Source organism: Nyctereutes procyonoides, unplaced genomic scaffold, assembly GCF_905146905.1.
Source record: "Nyctereutes procyonoides isolate TBG_1078 unplaced genomic scaffold, NYPRO_anot_genome, whole genome shotgun sequence".
Classification (NCBI taxonomy): domain Eukaryota; kingdom Metazoa; phylum Chordata; class Mammalia; order Carnivora; family Canidae; genus Nyctereutes; species Nyctereutes procyonoides.
In genome coordinates, this window is record NW_026575047.1 from 44,468,764 (window position 1) to 44,492,790 (window position 24,027).

Consider the following 24,027-nt stretch of genomic DNA (forward strand, 5'->3'; position numbering starts at 1 on the left):
CATCTTGGAGGAGTCTTTCCCTCTTTTGTCTCTGTGATGTTCTGCCTCCTGAGAAGGGTCACATCAAAAGTCAGGTTTCTGATGCATGAACTACGTGGAAGAGTCTTAAAAAAATTATACTAAGTGAAAGAAACCAGACACAAAGGTCAAATATTGTATGATTCCACTTATATAAAATATCTAGAATAGAGAAATTCATGAGGATAGGAAGTTGATAGAGGTTACCAGGGTCTAGGGGCAAGGGGATTATTAGGAAGATACTATTTAATGGGTGCAGAGTTTCACTTTGGTTGATTAAAGAAAAACTTCTAGAGCTACATAGTGGTAATGGCTACACAATATACTTATGCCACTGAATTGTACACTTTAGAAGGATTAAAATGGGAATTTCATGTTAAGTATATTTTGCCACAAAAAATAAAAAAAATAAAAAAAACTCCCCCTTAAGGCCTGTAAGAAGCCCTTGCTCTGTCCATGTGACTGACCCCAAATGAATCATCCCTTTCCTTACTGTCCTCCCCACATGCATCTCTGGGGCCATATACTTATAGTGTGTCCCTTGGATGTCAACAGGTACAAACTCCAAGTGGTTTTATACAAAAATTGGAGGGGGAAAAAAAAACACATTCAGTATCCTCCCAAAACTCTGAAGGAAGAACATCTGCAAATTCATGATTTGTGCTTTAGTTTAATCTTTTATTCTCAAGACTAGTCAGTTGTTTAAGTTGGGTCTAGACTCTTAATTAAAGCTGACAGTTTGTTTACTGGGCCTGATTCTCCAGTGGGAAACAGAGAAGACAGGAATTCTAACACAGCTACAAGACTCCAACCCACTGGATGTTACCTTACCCATAAACAACTGGGCTTGGGTGAAAAGGCAACATAGAAATGGAGTTCTCAGGTTTGCTAACTGCTTTGCATCAAAAACGGAACTAATTGTGCATTTTTTTAATAACATAATATTTTTCTGTATTGTCTTAGTTTACCAAGTATAATCTACTTAGAGAGAGTATTGGGTCAGTGGTGGAAAGAAGATCACTGTCCTAAAATGTAGAGCTCTAAAGCAGTGAATCTCTATCATTGCTAGGGCTGAGAATATTTAGCAGGGTCAAATATACAGTGGTTATTACCAGTATTATACCTCATTTTATAGAGTTCTTTATGTGTGCGTAGTGCTTTCCCATATATTTTTTTCCTTTGGATGATCTAAGCAACTTTGTTTCTGTGACTTCAGCACACTGTGAATTATCTCTAGCAAATTCTTCTCACCTGATAATCTTCTTATGTTACTCAACCAAGCAGGTATCAGTAGTCTCCCATTGTAAGGAATATAAATTCATTTTAATAACATTGAAGGCAAAACCTAATTAGAAGAAAAAAAAAACCCTCCTTGTCAATTCATGTGATTCTTGCTGAGCCAAACATCTGCAGTTTACTTCTTTTAATGACAGTCTGCCCCATTCTATGGATATCTGAAAGGTGAAACTGTGTCTTATATAGTGTAAATAATATGTACAGTGTCCACACTGGGAAGGGAAGATTTGGGAAAAAAGTTCCACTCAACCTTGAAGTTAGATTTGATTCACTGAGCCCCATTTACACAAGGCTGTGAAGGTGAACAAGACAGAGCTCCCCCCTGTTTTAATATTAGTTGTATTATTATTTAGGTATGGTCAGGCCAACAGGTCAGGAGACAATTGCCATTAAAAAGATGATTTGTTATACTCCTAGATCCCAAGGGGCATGCCACACCATACAGGGCCACATAGAGAAGCTCCAGGTCACTCAGAAGGCAGTGAGACAGGGAAAACTGTGGACTAGAGCCTTTATTGTTGTTCTCACAGTAAGGAAGAGTAAGGCAGGGCAAACAGGCTGAGGTTGGCTAGTTTGAATAATTTCAGCAGGCTCTGGGACATAGGGGCTGGTCCTAGCTGTCTAATACCTGGGTCTGGGGTGATTAGGGCAGGGGGATAGTAGCCCAAAGTGCAAGACACCAATAGGGAGGTGGCAGGGGTGTGGACTGTAAAATTGGTTGGTTTGTCTTTGAAAGGTACACTCCCAAATAAGTTGTTTATTGTCTCTAGGAATTGGCTAACCCTCAGAGGGGCAGGCCCTTCAGAATACAGAAAATAAAAGACCTGATTAATGCATGCTCTCCAGGGGCTGATATTCTAAAGCAGCGAGCAGCTGGGGAAGCTGCAACCAGGACCAAATCTCCAGGCCCTGGTTTCAACTCTAAGAAGAGGAGTTTGGACTAGACACCTAAGATTTCTTTAAAGTTCCCCCATTTGTGAGTCCATGAAATAGTTGAAATAATTAAATACAGAATGAAGGTGACAAATGCTATAAGACAATTGAATGCTCTGGAAAAAGAAGGAAAAGATGGTAGAGAAGTGAAAATGGGGATGGTTTGAAAGGGAGGCATAGATGTTGGCTTGGTGTTCAGCTTGAGGTGATGCAGATGGGCTGGCTGGGGGAGGAATCCATGTTCCCAGGGGCAATGGGCAGAAAGCAAGAGTTAGAGCAGAGATTCTGAATGGAGACAATTTTCCCCCCCTGCCCCCAGGGGATATTCAGTCATGTCTGGACACATTTTTGGTTGTCATAACTTGGCGGGTGGGTGCATAAAGTGATGGAAGCCAAGATGCTGCTGAACACCCTACTCCCAACCGCCAAGAAATTAAAGAAATCTCCCATTAAAGAAATTAATGAAGAAATCTCCCACCCAAATGTCAACAGTGCTGAAGCTGGGAAGTCCTGAGGTAAAAGAAGAACTGATATGAAAAATGCTCCAGAGGGATGCCTGGGTGGCTCAGTGGTTGAGCATCTGCCTTTGGCTCAGGGCGTGATCCCAGAGTCCTGGGATTGAGTCCCGCATCAGGATCCCGGCAGGACCCTGCTTCTCCCTCTGCCTATGTCTCTGCCTCTCTCTGTGTGTCTCATGAATAAATAAATAAAATCTTAAAAAAAGAAAGAAAGAAAGAAAGAAAGAAAGAAAGAAAGAAAGAAAGAAAGAAAGAAAGAAGCCTTGGATTTGCAGTGCCCACATCAGGTCTTAGCGCCATTCGGGATCTCGCCTGGTGAGAAAGACTCAGGGAAGTTGTTGTTGGGCACATGGTTCTCTCCAAACGCTTGGTCACATTAATTCGGAGGGCTACATAGAGACAGTGCTCTCTCACCTGGTCCCTGCTTCAATTTCCTGAAAGACACTGTGCACAGAGTTTACTGAGGATTGCTTTTTTGTATAAGCAGAGTTTTAGATTTTTATAAAGTCAAATCTGTCTTACATTTTCTCTTATGATTTATGTTTACCTTTCTGAATTTTAAAAAGTCTTTCACATACACTCTTCATACCTCATCAAGGATTTGATAAGTATTCTCTTTCATTTTCTCACCAATTTCTTATGGGATACCTTCCTTAAAAATGTGCCTCTTCAATTCATTCTTTCCCAGATGGTACTACAAGTATTCTTGGGGATAATATGACTTTAGGAATTCCACTGATAAATATTTTTTTTGTTAATGACTTTGTGTTCTTTTCAAATGCATGTATAATCATGGTATCAAATCTGTATTTTTCACAGATGGCATTGCTTAGGATAAGGAGTTTTTAAAGATGAGTCCATTTTAAAACTTAAGTAGGTAATGGTGTGAGTGATAAATGAAACATGGTGAACTGGTGGTAGGAGTATGAGAATGGCTGTTGTTTAGGAAACACTAGTTAAATCACTTGAAATTTATTTTGCTGTGTAGAATAAAGTATCACTCAACTCGTTCCCCTCCACCTCATCTCTAGATTGTTAACCAACTACTCCAAACCATTTATTGAATTTCTCATTGATCATGACTTTTTAAAGCCATATATCAATTCTTATATGCAGTCTTTCTGCATGATCTTTTTTTGTTCCATTAACCTTTCATTAGCCTTGAGCTATTACCACACTTTTAATTACTGCACTTGACTTAATATCTGGCTCTGCAGGTCTTCCCTCCCCACAAAGAGTACTGATTTTGAGGACAGGGGTCAGGGTGCAGGGATGTGAAAGGTCAGTGACATGTGGACGGTGGTACACCCAAGAAAGCCCTTGGGGTTTGATCTGAGTAGACATAGTTACAGGGCCAGAGTTGGACAGATACGCCCAGATCTCTGAGTTAAAAGTGCTAAAGATCTGTCATCTCAGGGAGAAACAAGGAGGGACAAAAAGGAAATAGTAGGCATTGATTTAAGATGTGAAGAGCCAATCCATGAAATCAAGAACTAGACCAGGAATGATGGAAATTTGAGACCTGAGGAAAGACCTGAGGGAGGAGACTCTGGACAGGACATAGCACACTTCCTGTTGTCTGGCTATTTGGCTGTGAAATAGGAGAATGTTGCCTGTTGCCAAATAATGCTGAAAGGACATTTCAGTCCATCAGGAAAAGACATGTATGCTTTCACACACATGCATACACACAACACACGCACAGTGTTATAACTACAGATATGATAACCCTAAAGAAGCAGACAGAAAAATCCAGACTTACAGCCAGTGTAGAGATAGGTGTTAACTTCCCCCAAAGAATTTTCATTAAATCACAGAATCCCTTGAAACACACAGCTTTGCCAGTGATTTAATTGTTTCTTTGGAGTGCTCCAATACCCTGACTGAAAGGCAAGATGGAACTTTAAAAAATAAGAAAAGTATGAAGAAATAGCTCCTCAACCACACATCCTATAAATCAGTGGGGGAAAAATATTTAATTTAATAAAAATAATTAGTCTCACCACTTTTTAAAAACCAACACAGTGCACAGGGTGGACTAGGTACCAAGGGTAAAAGGATTCATCTATCCCCCGGCCCAATGTGATAACAAAGCAGGGTGAAACTTCATGGTCCTACAGCCCCCCTTCAGAATGGAATTTTCCAGAATTGAATGGATGGTGGGGCTAGAAAGGGCCTTGGAAGGCTTTTACCCCAAAAACATATTCCAGAGTGAGAAGCAGAGGACTGACTCCATTATTCACCGATCACCTGCTCCTCCCTACAAAGTGACACGACTTATTATTTTTCCTGCCCCCAAAAGGCAAATCATTATCACATCTGGTATCACATTGAGTTAATCATTGCTGCCTCTGTTGAACTTCTGGTGTCTCAGGTTTGGAATGTGACGGACAACATTCTAACACATGTGAGAGCAAGAGAAGACTGGGGGCAGATACTGAATCATGCTAGAGTGAATGCCAAGTCCTGCTGAGTCATGGAGAGCAGATGCTGAGTCATGTTAGAGCAGATGCTGAGTCATGCTGAGGGGTACTATCCTGTGGGATTAACTAGGGCAGATTAACCCAAAGGAGTTTGTCTCAAGACTCAAATGAAAGTCTCAAGTGGAAACCCTGATACGAATTAAAATAGTGTTCAAGTGGGAGGTGGGAAGGATCTGGGAGGCCTACTTCCCTGTAAAATGCTTGGGTCTGTGTCTGGGCCAGGATGATGCCCATTCTGGAGAAGCCAGAGTGAGATCTCATTCTCCCTCTATAGTTCTCCAGGCCGGCTGCGGGATCTCCTGGTGATTGAAGAGGGCTTTACAAAGAAGAGCTGGGTTTATAAATAATGCATTTCCTTTGTCTTGCAGGGATTCTGGAGGCAGAGGTACAATCAGATCAGCTGTGAACAGCTTACATAGCAAATCTAATAGGTTTGTAAATTAGATTTTGTGTTCATTTGTTTTTGCTGTAAGGCAGCTATTAATCTGCTTCTCCTCTTTGCTGGATGGTGCCCTTCTTACTTAGCAAATAGATCTGTTTCCTTTCACTTTGGCTTTGCATTTCCCTAATCACTTTTGGGGAGGAGCTGTCGATAGAAGAGCCCATGAAATGGCCCAGGGTCTAAAGGCTGCAAAGATGGAAGACTCAGATGGGTAAGAGCTACTTTCTGGAAAAGAGCCCACACACTTTGAAGCACTTGAGCCACCAATGTGCTTATTCATAACTTGTGTTTTTGCTGAGCAATGGAAGCTCTAAAGAGAATCAGGAGTTTCTCTCAGTTTCATTGTGGTAGGTGGCTTATCTAGGAGTTTAAGATGGAAAATAAAACATTCTGGAACTTCGCAAAAAACTCTTAAAAATAGTTAGGGAGTCAACCTAATAATATTTATCTTGATTGTTGAATGCACAAGCTAAATTCTGAAAGGGTGTTTTCTCCTGTGATGATCGTTGGCCAGGGGCAGCTCAATACACAGGAGTGAGCAAATGCTTTGCAAGCCACAGACCCCACTTGCCACTGACTATAGTTGGGCCATACCTCTGAGTCCCCATTGTCCAGTGATGACAACTGTCCCATAGCTCTGACCTACAGTCTATGAGCCTGAACTCAAGGAACATTGAAAGGAAGAAAGAATGCCACATTATTTGACATAAGCAACCACTACTGAAAATGAAGGCCTTGTTTTACTTACTAAATATCCTATTGTGGCCAGTCTGGGAATGAGAAATCCAAATTATTTGGAGTAGAGTCTGCTATTTGCCCTTCCATAGATATTTTTTAGGTTTCTTGACCCTATCAGACCTATTCAATATATCCATTCCTAACCCCACATGATTCAGGAAAGTGACCTCTCTCTCCCTGACATCATTGCTTCTAGATCTCAAATGACCTCTTAACTACCTGGAAGCTACAAATGAAGTTCACACTATGCCTGGTTAAATGCAGAAAAAAAAGAAAAAAGAAAGAAGGACATGTGGCCTACGTTTCTTTCTCCTCTACTGTGGAAAAAAACGTCCCCTTTTGGAGAAAAAAGATCTTGCCCCTTGATCTTGTCACAGCTGTGCCCCATGGTAACTTGAGGGTGGAAGAGTCTTAATCAAAATTGATTATGAGAAGCAGGAAGAAAGAGTCTTAAGAGCCAGTCAAACCTGGATTCATTTCCCGTGCTTGTTAACTGGGGCCATGGGCAAATTATTTCTCCCCCTGAGCCTGTTTCCTCATTGAATTAGGACAACTCCCCAATCCAGCTGGGTTTCTGCAATGTAAAGCATGTAAAACCAGTGACCTGAGGTGGTTCCTGGGTCACCTTATCCATCCCCTCAATCTTACAGAGAAGAAGGCAGAGGCCCGAGACCTGAAGTGATTTGACCAAGTCCCCTACCTCAGTAGCCACAGAGCCAGGGTTGACATCCAGGAAGACCATGGTTGGCAGTGCCAGGTCCCCTCCACAGTTTCACTAGGAAGTGGAGAGAGAAATGGAATTTTGCCAATAGTCATGCCAGTGTTTACCTCTTTCCCTTCCTTACCTCCTCCACTCTGTCCCAGAGAAGCCTAGAAACTCCTTCTGGAGTTTTCCAAGCAAATTCCCTGGGCAAGCATCCAGGATAGGTACCTCTGCAAAACCTTATGGCCTCAGAAAGCCTGGGATCACCCAATGTGCCCCACTTTCTAGGGAGCTTCACTTTAGATGAAATCCACATCAAGCCATAAGAGGCCAGGTTCTGGTCACTTATTGCCAATGGGAACATCAGCTAGCCACTTAGGAAGACAATGCCCCATCACAAGCAGTCAAGTTTTTCTATCCCAGATTTAAGCTGCAGTGAAGTTTGTGCTCTTGAGGTGTGGCAACTGGATCTGTGGTCCTGAGCATCACTGCTTCTGCCTGTGGCCTGTGCAGAAGGGGGCAGTACCAAAGGGTTACAGCCACAAGCAGCTCCTCCTGGAGCTTCATGAGAGGGCAGTTAGTGAGAGGTGCAGGAGACATCATGGTCCTTATAGAATTCCAGAACCTGAATGTTAGATATCTTCCTCTTCTATACCCTTTTTCTATAAATGGGGGAACTGAAGCTCAGAGAGGTAAAGTGATTTATCCACAGTCACACAGCTTGTGGAATCTTTTCATGCACACCTTCTGCTTCCTTTCATGGAAACAGCAACATTTCCAAGGGTCGGGCCCTCTGTTTCCTCTTCTAGGCCTCTGCAAAAGTTACATATGTTTGAATCCAAGACCAGCTATAGCAGCCAGAAGAGTCAGGAATATTGAGAAATGAAGGTATGCGGGGAGAATGTGCAGAGACAATTTGCACCCCCAACTGAATTTCTTCTCTACCTATAAAAAGCAAAGTAGAGCATCGGCTGTAGACCTTGTTAAAAGGATTGCATCTTTTTTAACTTGGCTCTTTCGAGATAAATGCTGAGGACATAGATGTTTGGTTTGAATTCTTTAGAGCTCCAAAATTTGGCATCACAAATCCACTTATCACTCTAAGTGGGAGAATCTGCTGTCAGCACAGACAAAAGGAAGTTCTGATGTGACCCGCATGCATCTGTGTCTGACAGAGGCAGGCTGGCTACTACGCTGCCTTTAGAGATATAATTGTAACCTAGTTTCTTAGAGACCTACTAGCATAGATTTCAAACCTCAGAATTCAAGCAGACCCGGAATACCTAGTGTTCCTGAGTCAGGTGGAGAAATGGTGTGCAGCCAGAACTGTGATTTGCCTCGGGCACAGAGGGCCAACCAGCTCCTTCATCCATCCAGGCTCCCCCAGGGTGAAATTCAAATTCCAATTCAACAAACATTTATTAAGCACCTGCTATGTTAGACCACTGGGAATAAAGAAATGAATGAGGGAGCTCCCCTGCTCACAGCCTAGTGAGAGAGGGAGACATAGCACTGAGAACTGTGAAACAAGGTGTGAGGTGGCATCTGAAAGTACAAACGAGGCAGTGATGGGATAAGCGGAAGTGGGGGAAGCTGCAGGCTGCATCGCATTCCCCTGGTATGAGCTTTGTTTTCTCTTTATTAAGTTTGTAGACCATCTTATAACACCCAGCTGCTAATGCAACTGCGGACTTTTGCAAAAGTCACTTGAAGATCTATTACTATTCCAACAGTGACAGCTAGGTTTCACTGGGAGGAGACACTGGGGCGGGGATATCGGGAGGAAAAGCATTCCTTTCTTCTCCACCACCCCCTCCCCATCTCCAAACTGTATGCAGCTTATACCTGAGGGAGAGAGTTTGTGCATTCTAGAGGATAAATAGACTTCCTTCCCTTCTCAGGTAATAACTGCAATTTTGCTCTCCCGAAGTTTACATCCAAGCCCGTGCAAAAACAAAACTATTAGACTTGTCATCGGCATGCTAACAGATCATGTCTACCCTCTTTCTCTTTTTTTCTTTTCCCTTCCAGAGCTGAAGTTGTAATAAATGGCTCCTCGTCGCCAGCTGTTGTTGACAGAAGTAATGAAAGCATTAAGCACAACATCCAGCCAGCCTCGGCCAAATGGAGGCACAACCAGACGCTCTCTCTGAGGATCAGGTAGTGGTAATTACCTATAGGACAAGAGACAGCCTTGGCCTTCTTTGGCGCAAGCCAGCAAATTGCCGCTCTCCATCATCTAAAGAAGTCAGGATAGAAATAAAATGTTTACCCCCCGCTGAGACAAGTGTCATCTGTAAGCGATCAATTGGAAATAAAAACCTGAGACAAGCCCAGCAGCCCAGCACATGTGTGCAGTGAGTGGGGCGTGGGAGGTGGCCCTGCTGAGGTCCTTGGTTCCAGAAGGAGCGAGGCCCTCGGATCTGTGGCAGCAGGAGCCTGGGGGGTGGAGACCACAGGTGGCTTCTCCCAGAGGACGCAAAGCAGGAGTCCTTCTCTGGCAGGAGACGTTTCCTGCTTGCGCCAGCCCGGCACCTGTGCCGCCTTTCTGTGGAGGCGATCCAGGAGCTGACATGAAGAGAAGAGGTGTGCTTAGCCAGAGAGCACTCTTGTCCTGAGCTTTCGAGAGTGATGTCTCAGAACTCTGCAGTCACTGCTGGCTGGCAGGGACGGAGAGCTGTAAAGAAGGGATTACAGTGTCAGCAGTTTGAGTACTTGACTTTCATGTAGCCACGACTGACCCAGGAAAGCTTGGTCAGGATAACCCTGGCATCGTGCTGGGGGCCCTGGGGTGCTGACATGAGCCGGACATGCTAGCGGGGAGATGCAGCTATGAGGCAGGACAGTGCCGTGTGATGCACACATTAGGTGGTGTTGCATCTCATGAATAGGTGGAAATCCAGAGATCACACTGAGGAGAGGACACTTCATTTTGTAAGGGGATTAAGCAGGATAGCCAGGAAAGGAGCAGTGGGTTATGAAAGGTAATTAGGAGTTTGCCAGGCATGCCAAGCTGCGTCCCGTTTGCACACACAGCCTGACGTCTGCAATTTGTGCTCAGTGCTGCTGGAACCCAAAGTAGGAAGTAGGAAACGTGGGTGGCGAGGTCAGTGAGATGGTGGCTGGGGGGGGGGGGGGAGAGGGGAGTGTGGCTAGAAAGGTGTGAGACCCAGGACCCAGGAGCTGAGAAGCCATCTGAAGGAACTAAATCCTGTTGCCATCATTCTGCCACCCTCACCAGTTCCCCTTCTAAGGCCCCCTGGGTGGACCAGCTGCACGCCTACCTCACTCGCCCTTGGATCAGCAGCACCCTTAGGTTGGTCAGTGGAACACCTGCAGTAGTCTCCCAGGATTGGCTTGCTCTAAAGCAATCCCTGCCCCCTAAGTGGCTTAGGACAATAGAAACATATTCTCTCGAAGCTCTGAGGCCCGAGTTCCAAATGCTCCCTCCGCAGGGGCGGGCGGTGCCCCAACCCTTCTGCAGGCCCTGTGGCCTCATCGCTTCAATCCCTGCCCCCATCACACATGGTCTTCTCTATGTCTGGGTGTTTCCCTCTCCTGCCTCTTGTAAGGACACTTGTCATTGGCTTTAGGGCCCAGGGTAATAATCCAGGACCATCTTGATGAAGGACCATCCTTCATTTCATGACATCTGCAAAGATGCTATTTCCAAATAAAGCCACAGCACAGGCTCTGAGGGTTAGGAAGTAGATATATATTTGGGGGGACCCCCCCCACCACACCATCTGAGAGTGAAATCCTCCCTGCATCCCCATGGCCCTTCCTCTGCCACCGGGTAGACAAGTGGACACTTCACACATACACATTTTCAGAGACCAGACCATGGAAGCCTGCAAACACACAGACACCCTGGCAGGAACAATGTGCCTTTCCCCAGGGGGAGAAAAGAATTTCCTTCAGCTTCTTTCAATTAATCACCAAAATTATTCTCCATAAAAGATGCTGTGAGTGATTTGGAATGATGTTTAATAATTGATAGTAATTTCTCATAATTAGTTATAAATTAATTCACTCACAGAGGTGTTTATGAAGTTTCTGGGGACTCTCCTTACTTTTAAATACTTTGGGGTAAGTTATTATGGAGGTCTTAGCAATTACCACACTGTATCAGTTTGTCAAGTTGTATAATCCTTGGTAAAGGGCAGTGAATAAGTATAATGCCTCTTTTCCCATCCAGAGATACAAATTATTCATCATGGGGGTGCCTCTCCTGCATGATGGCTATAGATCCCAGGTCATTAATAAGGAAAGACTAGTGGAAGAAGAGCCTTGGGCCCCACCCAGCATTCTAGCTGCCCCTTGGCTATGCCAGAGTGCTCCCAAATCCGGGCACACTTTAGAGCCACTTGCGAGCTTGAGAAAGGATGTAGAGACCTGAACCATTCTTAGAGTCAGGATTTCTCAGCTGTGAGCCCAGAGCTTCTGGATTTGTTATAATTTCCTGAGGGGTGGGGGTGGGGGGTGGGTTGTTGAATGGGCACCCTGCTGGGACACACCACAGATTGTCAACATCCCCAGTCGCACAGGCTCTCAGGCATCAGTATTACCATCTACACGATGGGGCAACCATCTTGCAAATTCTCACATTTGCAAAGTGCAGGAAGGTTTTGTGGAAAAGAAGACTGGCATCATTGTATCTATGCTAGATAGGGACTTGTTGCCAGAAATGAAGTTCATTTAGGCTAATGTGGGTACCAAATTTCTCTCTATGACTTAAGTCATTTCTAAAGATCTTTTAGGAGAGTCAGACAATAAACACCCAGCTAGGCCTGGGTGGTTTGAGTAAATCTCCCCAGGTGATTCTAAGAAGACACCTATCCTCTTTCTGACCACACCTCATTCCTGTTGTGTACTGTGCTAGATGATTCTAGAACTCCCCCACCCCCACCCCAATCAAAGTCATCCTAGAGCCTAGAGAGCCATGCTTTGCTCATCTTTGTTCTGAAACAGCACAAAGGAACTTGCTCTGAGGGACCAGAGAGGTATCAATTTTTACAATCCCCGAACTAGACAGCAGTGGAAGACAGGGCAGCACACTCTACGGAATGGACTAGTTCAGGGACGGCAGGCCACATTCTCAGTCTCTCAAAGGTAAAGGGGTTGACACACCTCACAGTATCCACACTCCCATTCACCCCTTTGCCCAGAGAAGATCTTTGTGGAAGCAAACAGATGACTGAGGAGTGAGGGACAGGTGTCATCCTGGCTTCCTATTCCTGGATCAGGACCTCCTGTCAGATGATCTCCCAGAACCCCATGAGAGGGAAATGACAGTACAGTGACCACTGTCTGGATTTGTCCAAGACAGGAAGGGCTCCCTGGGGTATGAGATTTTCAATGCTAAAAGCAGGTTGTCCTGGGCAAACCAGAATGCTGGATCACCCTTCTTTACAGGGCCTTCTGTGATGAGCTCATGATATGTCCTCATGGAGTTATCTCCCTTGGCAGTTATTGCCCTTCATAGGAAGAGGCCATAACCCCCCAAAACCAGACTGGCCCCCGCTATAATTGCCTCTGGGCCATCTCTGACGCTCCCCACCCAGAACCCATCCTCAGAGGGCATCTGAACTCCGCTTCACCTGTGTGTTGGCTGCAGCACACTACAAGGTGACGGGACAGCAAAAGCTGGGTTGGCAAAAGCAGCTAGCAACAGGGAAACTTTTCCTCACGTGTGTTTGGTTTTTGTAGGAAGCAAATCTTAAAGTTCTTGGATGCTGAAAAGGACATCTCTGTCCTCAAGGGGACCCTGAAGCCCGGAGACATTATTCATTACATCTTTGACCGCGACAGCACCATGAACGTGTCCCAGAACCTCTACGATCTCCTCCCCAGAACCTCACCCCTGAAGAACAAGCACTTCCAGACTTGTGCCATCGTGGGGAACTCTGGGGTCTTGCTGAACAGTGGCTGCGGGCAGGAGATTGACACGCACAGCTTTGTCATAAGGTAACCGCAGCAGGGGCTCTGGGCGCAAAGCCACAGGCAGGTTTTAAGTTGAGCATGGCCAGTTGTCCCAAGAGGTTGAAACAAGAGACAGAGACATTGCTTTGGGTTAGTCCTCATTCTCAAGTTTGTGCATTAGAATTTCTTGAGGTATCCAGACTGCACTCCAGATCAGTCAAGTCAATCTGAGGGATCTGGAGCCCTGGCATGTGGCCCAGGGAGCCTAAATGTTTCTGGTGCACAGCCAAGGTTGAGAATCCCTAATCTGGCACAGAGGTAGGCAGACTATGGCCCACAGCCTGTTTTTATCAATAAAGTTTTATTGGAACATGGTTGTGCCCATTCATTTTCATATCCTCAATAGCTAGATTAGTTGGGCAGAGTTGAAGTATTGCAACCAGAGAACAAATGCCAGAATCCTAAAACATTTATTATCTAGCCCTTTACGGAAAAAGTTTGCTGACCCCTAGAAAAAGCCTCAGCCGGCCAGTTGTCAGTCCAAGTTTGAAAACCTCTTGTAAGTGTTCTTGAAGGTGGTGCTCTGCCAGTAACTATTATCCTGTAGTCAAAATCTGGGAAGTGAGTGGGGAGTGGGGGGACAGAGAAACTTGGACTTGACCATCCTTCTTCCTGAAATATCAGCTCTCGTTGTTCATTCTCCTGGGGACACATTTGGAGTCAGTTACCAATGGCCCTGCTACCTGACCCCCAACCCAGACAGACTCAGAACAAGGCCTTGCTGTCCCCTCGTCAGAAGTAGGGCACACAGAGCCTCGAGTTTCATACCAAACAGTGCCCCAGCCCTGGCAGGAGTGCATACCGCATCTCACGTTTCCTCTGGGGCTGTCCTGATGCAAAGAGAGCCTTGTCCTGGGGCTTTGAGAATCAGCCTTCTCACAGGACACCCTGAACTTCAGGACGTGGGATTAGATGGTGTGTTTACTTCTGCATCCACCGCAATGGAAGAGCCACAGCTGCCTAGCAGCCCAACTTGTTTTAGTTCGGAAGCCTTGCCGGATTCTGCTTGCACCTGGCATAGCCAGTGGCTCACCCCCATTCTTAAAGCCCCCAGTCTGGAGACTCAGGGATGGAGTGGGATGCAAGGGGGGAAGGAAGCAGGGCTTCCTTGCTCTTGTCTGATGGAAGCCAGAGCAAAGGTGGAGTGGGATGGCAGAGGCGTTAAGGCTGTAGGCAGAGGGTACGAGTAAGGGTGCCAGGCACATGGAATGGGAGGCCTTCCTGATGTGGTGTCACACCTGTAAGCCATGCCTCTTGCTTTGTCACAAGCTTCAGTGGTGAGGTTTGCATGCTCCACCCAGCCCTGCCCTAGCATTTTCCAGAGGCAGGGGCAGATTCCAGCCAGCGGTTTCCCTTTTGGCTACTTACACAGCAAGATGAGCAATGTGGTGTTAGGGTCCAGTCTTGGCTCTGCTGCTCACTTGTCACATGACTTGGACCTCAGTATCATCACCTGTAAAATGAGCGGGCTGGACTCAGCCTGTTGGAATCCTTCCATTAGGAATAGTCTGTGCTCTGGCCCCATGCTCGCAAACTCGGACTAGCCCAGGAGTCCGCTGAGCGTATTCACGTGCAGAGTCATCAGGGATGGGGCCTGAGACTCTGCATTCCCAATACCATTCCTGCTGCTGCTTGGACTGCACTTTGAGAAGCGCAGCCACAGTTTGCTTTGCCTTTTCCCAAAGGTCATGTCCACACCTGTCCACACGTGCTTAGAAAGGAGGGCCCTGAGGCATGAAGAAGAGAGCTCCCCAGAGCACCATGAAGTTGTCCATTGACCTTTAGGTCTGTCTCTCGCACACACCTGCGTGTCTTGGGGGGGTGACCTTGGTGCTCTTTTAGGGCAAAATTACCAAACTGTACTGTGCACAGACCCTTCTCGATGCCGAGTGGTAGCACTGGCTCCTCCGCCCCACCAGGGCCACTCCTCTGGGCTCATCCCACTTGGGCAATCATCTGCCTTCCCCCTAGGGGATCCTATGGGCCAAAGCCCCCACAAAGAGTAAATGGGGTGCAATTCTGTGGCCACTGCCTGAGTCAGCATGTGTTAGTGTGCTGGATGGTGTCTCCCACAATAGAGCACACTGAGTGTTCATTCCCTCCCCTGCCTTTCCGTGGGGTGCCAGGAGGTGACCCTACGACTCCACACTACCTCTCCTGTAGCATTTGCCTATCTGAATGAGAGTGCACAGTGGAGCCTGTGTCTCCACCCCATCTGCCTCACACTGACCATGAGCTCCCCAAAGCAGGCTGCTCCCATCCATCTCTGGACACCTGTCCAAGCCTGTGCCTGGCACAGACAAGGGGCTCCCAGTTCGGGCTCCAGTCTCCATGAGATAACAGACACCGGGAGGTCCTGATGGGATGTTCTGAGTCTCTGTCAATTGAAGTCTTCAATCACTTTGCCTTGCTACCCGTTAATCGGGCACCTTCTCTGCCTGGGAGACACTGAGACCTTGCCCCCCTCTCAGAACGCTCTACACTATACAGTGAGAAGACGCCCTGTGTGCAAAACACAATGAGCTTGCAAAACAGCCTCCTGGAAGAGTTCAGGGCAGGCTTCTGGAAGAAGCATAATTCCTCTTGGTTGACTTTGGCAAGTGAAAAAGGTGAGCAGGAGAAGCAGCGTGAGGAAAGGTATAGAAGAAAGAAGCTCAGTCCATGGACCCTGGAGGCTGTTGTCACCTCAAGTACTGCTGGGAATTGGGGCTGGACAGGAAGGCTGGTCCCCTCAGGGTCCCCATGAGCCTTCAGGGGCAGCGTGAGGAGACTGCCTCACTCGGGGTCATGTATGTACAAAATAAATTCCCAGATGTTTGGGAATCAAAACTTCATTGTGTGCTCACACTCACACACACACACACACTCACTCACTCACTCACCTAATGAACCAATGCCTCTTCACAGACAAATCTCCACCATCATCGTCATGTTCATTAGGCACTTAGCATGTACCAGGTTCAATTCTACACACTTCATGTTCATTAACTTATATAATTCTCACAACAACCCTGACAGGAATGTTCTATTTTGCCCTGGCTTTTGCAGTGAGGAAACTGAGGTGCAGAGAGCTACAGGTCCATGGCAGGCTGGGGCAGCCGGGCTCATGCTGTGGGCCCAGGCAAACATGAGTCAGAGCCAAACATGAGCTGCCTCCTTCCCCAGCAGATTATTCCTCACCCTATACCTGTGGACGTGCCTGTTTCTGGAAGGGACAGACTCCTTTCCAGCCCAGAGCCATGCCCATCAAAGCAGTGCAGCCCACCTACAGTCCACCCAGAATTTGCTTCAGGAGGCCTGGCCTACTGTTAGATCAAGCTTACTCCCATCCTGATTCCCCCCGGCCATCCGCATGAAGAAAATTGCCTTGTGAGTGAGTCAGGGCAGAGCTGTCCCCATCATCTTCACTAAAGAAGTGGCCCTGGGACATGGTCATGGAAATAGCCTGGCCCCCACAGAACACCTGCCTAGAACACCTGCCATGAGTTGGGTCCCATGTTGAGTGAGGTTGGGAGCCTGCCTCACATTGCTTACAGCCCCAGGGTTCCCCCAGAGTCTCCAGCACTGCACTTGGATGACACCCCAACTGACCAATATTGTAGCTGGGTATGCACTTCCCCATTTCCTTTCCCCTGACCAACCTGGAAGCCTACTGGGGGCAGGCTCCACATCACTTCCTTCTTTGCCTCTCCCACAGCCCTCACTGGCCCATGATAGATTTGGTAGATCTGAACTGCATTGAATCCATCTCACTCTGCCCTTAGGACTTGGAAGTTGGCCCAGAAGAGGTCCCAGGCTCTTGGGAATGTCTTGGAAGCCTGGCTCAGCCAAGCTTCAGGACAGTAGGAGTAATTGTCTCAAACTGGTGGACATGAAAATGATGCCTCGTTTTTCTGAGTTCTGAGGCAGGAGCCCCTAAAGCTGTCCCAAAGCAGTTCCACCCCCTTGCAATGTGTAGCCACAGTCAGAGATAGCAAGGCCAGGGTGAGAATGGGGACAGTGGCTATTTTAGGGAGTCTAGTCTGAGCACCAAACAGGCTTTTGAGTCAGACACATCAGAAACAATCCTGGATGCTCTCCTACTAGCTCTGGGACTCCAGCAAGTTACTTTGCACATTCTGGCCTTGGCTTCCTCATCTGTAAGGCAGTGAAGTCAGAATACTGATTCAGAATAAAATACTGAGTCAGAATAAAATGAGCTGACTTAGTTAAAGGACCAGGGGCTAGCACACACCAGGAGCTCAAGGATGTTAGTTTTCTTTCTGATTGTCCTACCTTTTCTCCCCAAATGTTGAAGGAAGAAAGTCCTGGCTTGAAAGGAGGGTAAGTGGTAACTCTGTAGATCTCATCATTTGACAATGACCCATGGCCCTGGTCTTCATGTCTCCAGCCTCCATTCTGTAAACACTTATTCTAGCTTCTCAGACTTGATTCCACTGGTCAAAGGGCTTTTCCACCATCAAATCCTCCATGCAGGCAGCAGCCAGCCCTCCCCAGCAGCACCCCATGGCCACCTCAGTCCCATCAGCTTGCAGCATGGGCAAGAAGCCCCAGTGTGCACACCCAAGCTGGACCCATGAAGGTGGGAAGGTCCCCCACAAAGCAGGCCTCTGGTGAGATATCAGAGGTTGCCCACCCAGGGTCCCTGGCTCGTTCAACAAGAGATCGTCATGGCCTTTTTAGTTTATCCTCCCAGACCTAATTCCATCCAATCCAATACCTACTACAACTTCATCTTATTGTTGTCTATCTGCTGCCTAAAATGCAAGTTTGTCATGTTACTCTCTTGCTCAAGAATCTTCTGTGGCTCCCTTTTGCCCTTGGAACTGCATCCCTGACATACAGGCTCTGCTTGCCTCTCCACTTCATCTCCTCCACACAATATGCCCCAAGCAGAGCAAATCACTTGCCTCCCCCTAAATACTGACACTGTTTCACACCTCTATGACCTTAAATACACTTCTTGTGTCTGCAATGCCATAGCATGATGTTTCTTAAACTGCTTGGTCATAAGAATTACCTGAAGAGCTTGTAAAAATAAGTATCAGTTCCTAGGCTCACTGGCTGAATCTGGATCCCCAGGTAAGAGACCTGGCAAATCTGTATTTTTACTGCCTGAGGTGATTCTTCTGCTCTGGCAAGCTGGAGAAACACTCTTCTAATTGCCTCATCCACAAAGGGATTAATGCTCATCCATCCTAGATTTTCCTCAGTGGTCACCGCCTCCAAGAATACCACCTAATGTTCCTCCTTTCTGTAGTAATATAACACTACTTCACGTTTATTGAGATCTTAGTGTGGTGGAGCAGTGTTCTAAGTACTGGGTATGTGGTGACTCCTTTAATCCCTGGGAGGGGGATCCCTGGGTGGCGCAGCGGTTTGACGCCTGCCTTTGGCCCGGGGCGCGATCCTGGAGACCCGGGATCGAATCCCACGTCGGGCTCCCGGTGCATGGAGCCTGCTTCTCCCTCTGCCTGTGTCTCTGCCTCTCTCTCTCTCTCTCTCTCTGATTATCATAAATAAATAAAAAAAAATTTAATCCCTGGGAGGGGGTGTTGTGATCTTTATCATAGCTAAAGAAACTGTTGTGCATATTCCTTTGTGGTAGGGAAGCACAAAGAGGTTAAGCAAGTTGTGCAGAATCACACAGGTAGAAAGTAGCGGAGCTGAATTCTGAACCTGGGAGTGTGCCTTCAGAGCCCTCACTGTTACCTAACGTGGCCAGGTCACACCTGCCTGTAGCATGATTGTCTTGTGGGCTGAGGCTGACTTACCAGCCTCCTTTGTCCTCTACTAGATCTGGAACTGCAGAAGGCAGGTATTGTATAGCCCAGAGACCTGCACAGCTCTGTGTGTGTGGTAAGAGCCTAGTAAATATATGTGTCACAGAAGAAGAAGCAGGGATGATTGGGGGTGGGGGGGATGGTGCTGGAAGATGCCCTGGGTCTTTGGGGATGAGGAGGAGAGGAGGGGAGGCAAAAGTTGGATAAAATGAACTATAAGCAGCAACATCTTGTCTTTCCCAAAGGGACTGTGACACCTTTCTCTCTGACAGGTGCAACCTGGCACCCGTGCAGGAGTATGGCCGGGATGTGGGGCTCAAGACTGACCTGGTGACCATGAACCCCTCTGTCATCCAACGGGCCTTTGAGGACTTGGTCAACGCCACCTGGCGAGAGAAGCTGCTACAGCGGCTGCGCAGTCTCAATGGCAGCATCCTGTGGATTCCCGCCTTCATGGCCAGGGGTGGCAAGGAGCGTGTTGAGTGGGTCAACGAGCTCATCTTGAAGCACCACGTCAACGTGCGTACTGCATACCCCTCTCTGCGCCTGCTGCACGCCGTCCGCGGGTGAGCCGCCTCTCCAAAGCCAGCGGGGCCATCACCAAGTCTGGGAGGGGCTTGGTGGGCAATGTTCCTTTCCCAGATGCACTTCCATCTCAGCTTACCACTCACTCGTTGTATGACCTCAGCAAGCCCCCTGACCTTTCTGAGCCTCCCTTCCTGGAGAAAGGAGGAGGGCTGGCAGATGAGTTTCATCTGCCCAGAGAGCTGTGTTGAGAACGATGGTCCCATAACTGCTGTGTGGGGAATAAACCAGGAGGGGCAAAGATGGAAGAAGGAATGTGTCCTGGAAGCTCTTGCATTAGTCTGGGTCACAACTGACTGTGGCTTAGACTGGGATAGTGGTGGAGGATAGGCAGCAGGTAGCTCAGATCAGCTGAAAACTTTGGAGTAGAGGCAGCAGGATTTACTGATGGGTTCTATTTAAGGACCTTAAGGAGTGAGAGAAAGAGAAACATCCAGGATGGCTGTTAGGATATTAAAGTTTGAGCACATGGGTGGACAGTGGTGCCATTTTCTGTGAGAGGAGAGTCTGGGAGAAGCCCATGCATGTTTTGGGGTATTAAGTTTGCTCTAATTTCAAGATGCCTGTTACAAAGACACCCCTCCACATGCCTGACCTTGCAGCTTGGGATCAGGCTCTGCATCCATTTGCCCATCCAACCAAATGGCAGTTTACTGACCTGCTCTAGCAGGACAAGTAAGCTCATTGTACAGATCCCCACTGACAATAAAATGCTCTTTTGCTCTTCACTGGAGCCTGAGCATAACTCAGTGTGACCCAGGGAAGCTCTCTGACCAACTCGCAAAGGGCTCTTGCTGTCTCACAAAGGTAACCCCTGAAGCACCCAAGCCCGCGACCAGCACTGACTGGTCTCATTAGGTTGAGTTGCCAGCACAGAAACCCATTGCCTCCAAGAAAAGCCAAGAGAAACATTCAGTAAGAGGTGGACATACTTGTGGCTGATGGAGCAGAGTGACACCTGATGGACACAAGGTTCACTGGAACCACATCCTTATTCTGGAGGTTGACCTGTCAGATCTTCCTTGAGCATCCACTTCATCCTTGTCACAGCGTGGGTCTGCCACAGCAGCCCCCATCTCACAGATTTAGGCTCTGTGCCTTAAATGTTGTCTTTTTCCAGAGGAGGAAAGTCTTTACATGGTTTGGGGGTGAAAGGAGATGAGAGAAGGAGAAGAGCTAAAGAGAAACTGTTTCTCTAAAGAGAAACAGTCCCTTGGACAGGGAATGGGCTACTCCCTAGAAGAAACTTATGCAGCCAGAGCTATTTCCAGCTATAATTGACTCACTTTCATCTGTCAAAATAGCATTAAGCACCAGTAATAAGTCCTTTAAACAAACAGGCTGTTAATCCTGAAATGGCAACATCTTCCCTTGCAGGAACTCCCGGGAGGAAATACTGCAGGAGAGAGAACAGGGCAGGCTTCTGCTTTTAGCAAGGGGAGAAGGTGGTGAGGAAGAAGGCTTCAGGGGCCTTAGAATGGATTTCTGCCAATAGCCCTCTCCCTCTGCAAGATGTGGGGTCCAGTAGGGCATTACAGGAAAGGTAGGCAGCATCTGTAGTGAGAGTGAGGGCTTGCCTGGACTTGGTGGGAACTTACCTGTGTTTGCTGCCAAAGGAGGAATGGGCTGGGGGCTAGGGGGTATGCAGAACAAAGCCACAAGAGAAAAGACCAAGGGTTCGTAGAAAAGATAGCTGAGAAAAAACCTGGCCAGGGCAGTCTGGTCTAGCATGAGAATCATGGGCTCTGCAGTTAGGGACAGCTGGGTTCAAACCCCACTTCCATGACTCATGTGGTTGAATAGGTCCCTTGTTTCCTTGAGCCCTGCTTTCTGTGTCTTCACTGTGGAACACTGCCTACATCCAAATGTGTGTCCTGTGCTGGCCAAGGGAGACACACAGTCAGTCAGTCATACCTACTGCCACCATGGCAGCTGCCACCACCCACCCACCAAGAGATTAGATTTGTCCTATGGATTTAAGTGGTAGAAATGGGACCAGAGAGTGAAACCACAGGGAGGAGCATATATATTTAGGCTCAGTTTGATCAAAGATTCTGTAGTAGAATGGTGGATTAAGTCAAAAACATCTGTCAAGACTTCTTCACCTCAACATTCAAATATGGAACAGGATAATCTTGTTTCCATATTTAAAAATCTATTGTTCAGTAAACCCCCTATTTATGAGATTGGGGTGATAAACATTTTCATTGTGGCAAAATATATACACAACCTAAACTTTACTATTTTAACCATTGTTAACTGTGCAGCTCAGTAGTGTTAAGTATATTCACACTGTTGTGAAACAAATCTCCAGAACTTTTTTACCGTGCAAGTCTGAAACTCTATACCCATTAAACAAGTCCCCCTTCCCTCCCTCTAGCTCCTGATACTGTAACCTTTCTACTTCGGTTTCCATGAACTTGGCTATTTTAGATACCTCATATCTACCTCATACAAGTAGATGCATACTGCTTTTGCCTTTTTGTGACAGATTCCACTTAACATAACATCCTCAAGGTTTATCCATGCTGTAGCATGTGTCAGAATTGCCTTTCTTTTGAGGACTGAATAATACTCTGTTGTATGTATACGCCAGATTTTGTCTGTCCATCCATCCGTCAGTGGACATTTGGGTGGCTTTCACCTTGTTGACTATTGTGAAGAGTGCTATTGTCAACATGGGTGTGCAGATTATCTCTTTGAGACTCCGCTTTCAATAGCTGCATCGTATGGTAGTCCTATTTTTGATTTTTTTAAAGAATCTCCATCCCACTTTCCATAGTGGCTGCACCATTTTATGATCCACCAGCAGTGCACAAGGGTTTCAGTTTCTCTACATTTTCACTGACACTTGTTATTCCATCTCCACATCTTTGCCAACACTTGTTTTTTGGTAGTAGCCCATTTTAACCACTTTTAAGTGTACAATTAAATCAGAAGAAATGTACTGTTAGAGGAAAATGTGGCAGAAAATTTTTATGACATTAGGTTTAGCAGTGTTTCTTAAGTATCACACCAGAACACAGGAAACAAAAGAAAAAAGAGATAAAAGGGACTTCATCAAAATTCAAGCTTTTCATGAACCAAAAAGTCAATATATTATGAGAGTGGAAAAAACCCACCTGTAGAACGGGGGGAAATATTTGTAAATCATGTATCTGATAAGGGATTAATATCCGGAGTATATGCAGAACTCCTAGATCTCAACAACACCACAAATAAATTAAACAACCCAATTTTTAAATGGGCAAATGACTTGAATAGACTTTTCTACAGAGAAGATATACAGATGACCAATAAGCACGTGAAAAAATGCTCAACATCACTCATCATTTGGAAAGTGTAAATCAAAACCACAATGAGTTACCACTTTCCACCCACTGGGATGGCTGCTATCAAAAAAGGGAGGAAGTAACAAGTGTTGGTGAGGATGTGAAGAAATTGGAACCTTGTGTCTGCTGGCGAGAATGTCAAGTGGGAGTCACCTTTGAGGCATCCAAGTGTCTTTGTTCTGCAAAAGAGAAAGATGACGCCCAGATAAGTGGGGTGATTTGTAGGAGGACACCCAGCCAGTGAGGAACACATCCAGGAACTGAAGCACAGCCCTTTACTCTAGCCAGGGCACCAGATGCAGCAAATTCATACCTAGCCAGTTCTAGATTTGGGGCCTCAGGGAGTTCAGTGGTCTGAGTACTGTCACACCTGAGAATTGGAGTTAGGAGACCACATTGGATAGCAGTGTATGAAGACTCTCTGTGTACATGGCAGTTCTTCTGAGTCTGGGACAGCTTTTCCAACAGACAGAACAAGCTGAAAGGTCAGAACACCTCAGAGTCTCACCAAACACCCACTGGCAGCTGAGGCTTGATAGAGCCTTGTGGAAACTCCCGTTGAGGTTCTCAGTTTTGTTTGCTCCTTGACCTCACCTTGGCCTTTGCCTCCTTCATTTGCTTGATTGCTCCTTCACATCTAAGCCATTCAGAAGAAAAGCAGCCATCCTCAGATAGCAGCTGTGCATCCACACACTCTGAATGCAGCTGGGTGGCTTGAAATGTCCAGACATGTCCATATACAAGTCATTGTGCTCCTAGGGCTGATTTAGTGTCCCCAGTCCATCCATTCATGGGGGAAAAAAACTGTGAGATGCTCTAGTAACAGCAAATAGGCTTGTCACAAAGACCAAATGAGATCATTTATACAAATCACTTTAGAACCCAATGCTGTTCATATTAAGCCCATCTAACACTAAAACCTGGCACATGGTAGAGCCAGGCTTCATGTGAAGAGACCAAATACCATCGTTTTAGTTCCCCTGGTTAAACAATCTCCTACTACACATTTGTGGTTATCAGCCTACTTCTTATTGTTAGTTATTTGAGTAATAAGTGCCTTGAGGCCAGGATAATGCCACTTTGTGCTGCATTCCTGTCCCCTACACAGTGCCTGATACTGAGAGAGCATCTGGTGACTGGCCAGGGGGTCCCCAAGTGAACTCAGATTGATGAAGGACATGTAGGAGAATAAATGAGGGGCACAAGAAAAAAAT

General features: G+C 46.6%; 1 protein-coding gene across 1 annotated transcript in view; it reads left to right on the top strand.

The window, feature by feature from the left end:
- ST8SIA2 (ST8 alpha-N-acetyl-neuraminide alpha-2,8-sialyltransferase 2) overlaps positions 1-24,027 on the top strand; it is a 62,017-nt gene that overhangs the window by 27,045 nt on the left and 10,945 nt on the right. Inside the window, exons 2-5 of the mRNA XM_055326585.1 lie at positions 5,617-5,679; positions 9,163-9,291; positions 12,841-13,098; positions 19,169-19,462. Of these exons, the coding sequence (XP_055182560.1) occupies positions 5,617-5,679; positions 9,163-9,291; positions 12,841-13,098; positions 19,169-19,462 (744 nt within the window). The remainder of the gene's footprint in view (positions 1-5,616; positions 5,680-9,162; positions 9,292-12,840; positions 13,099-19,168; positions 19,463-24,027) is intronic.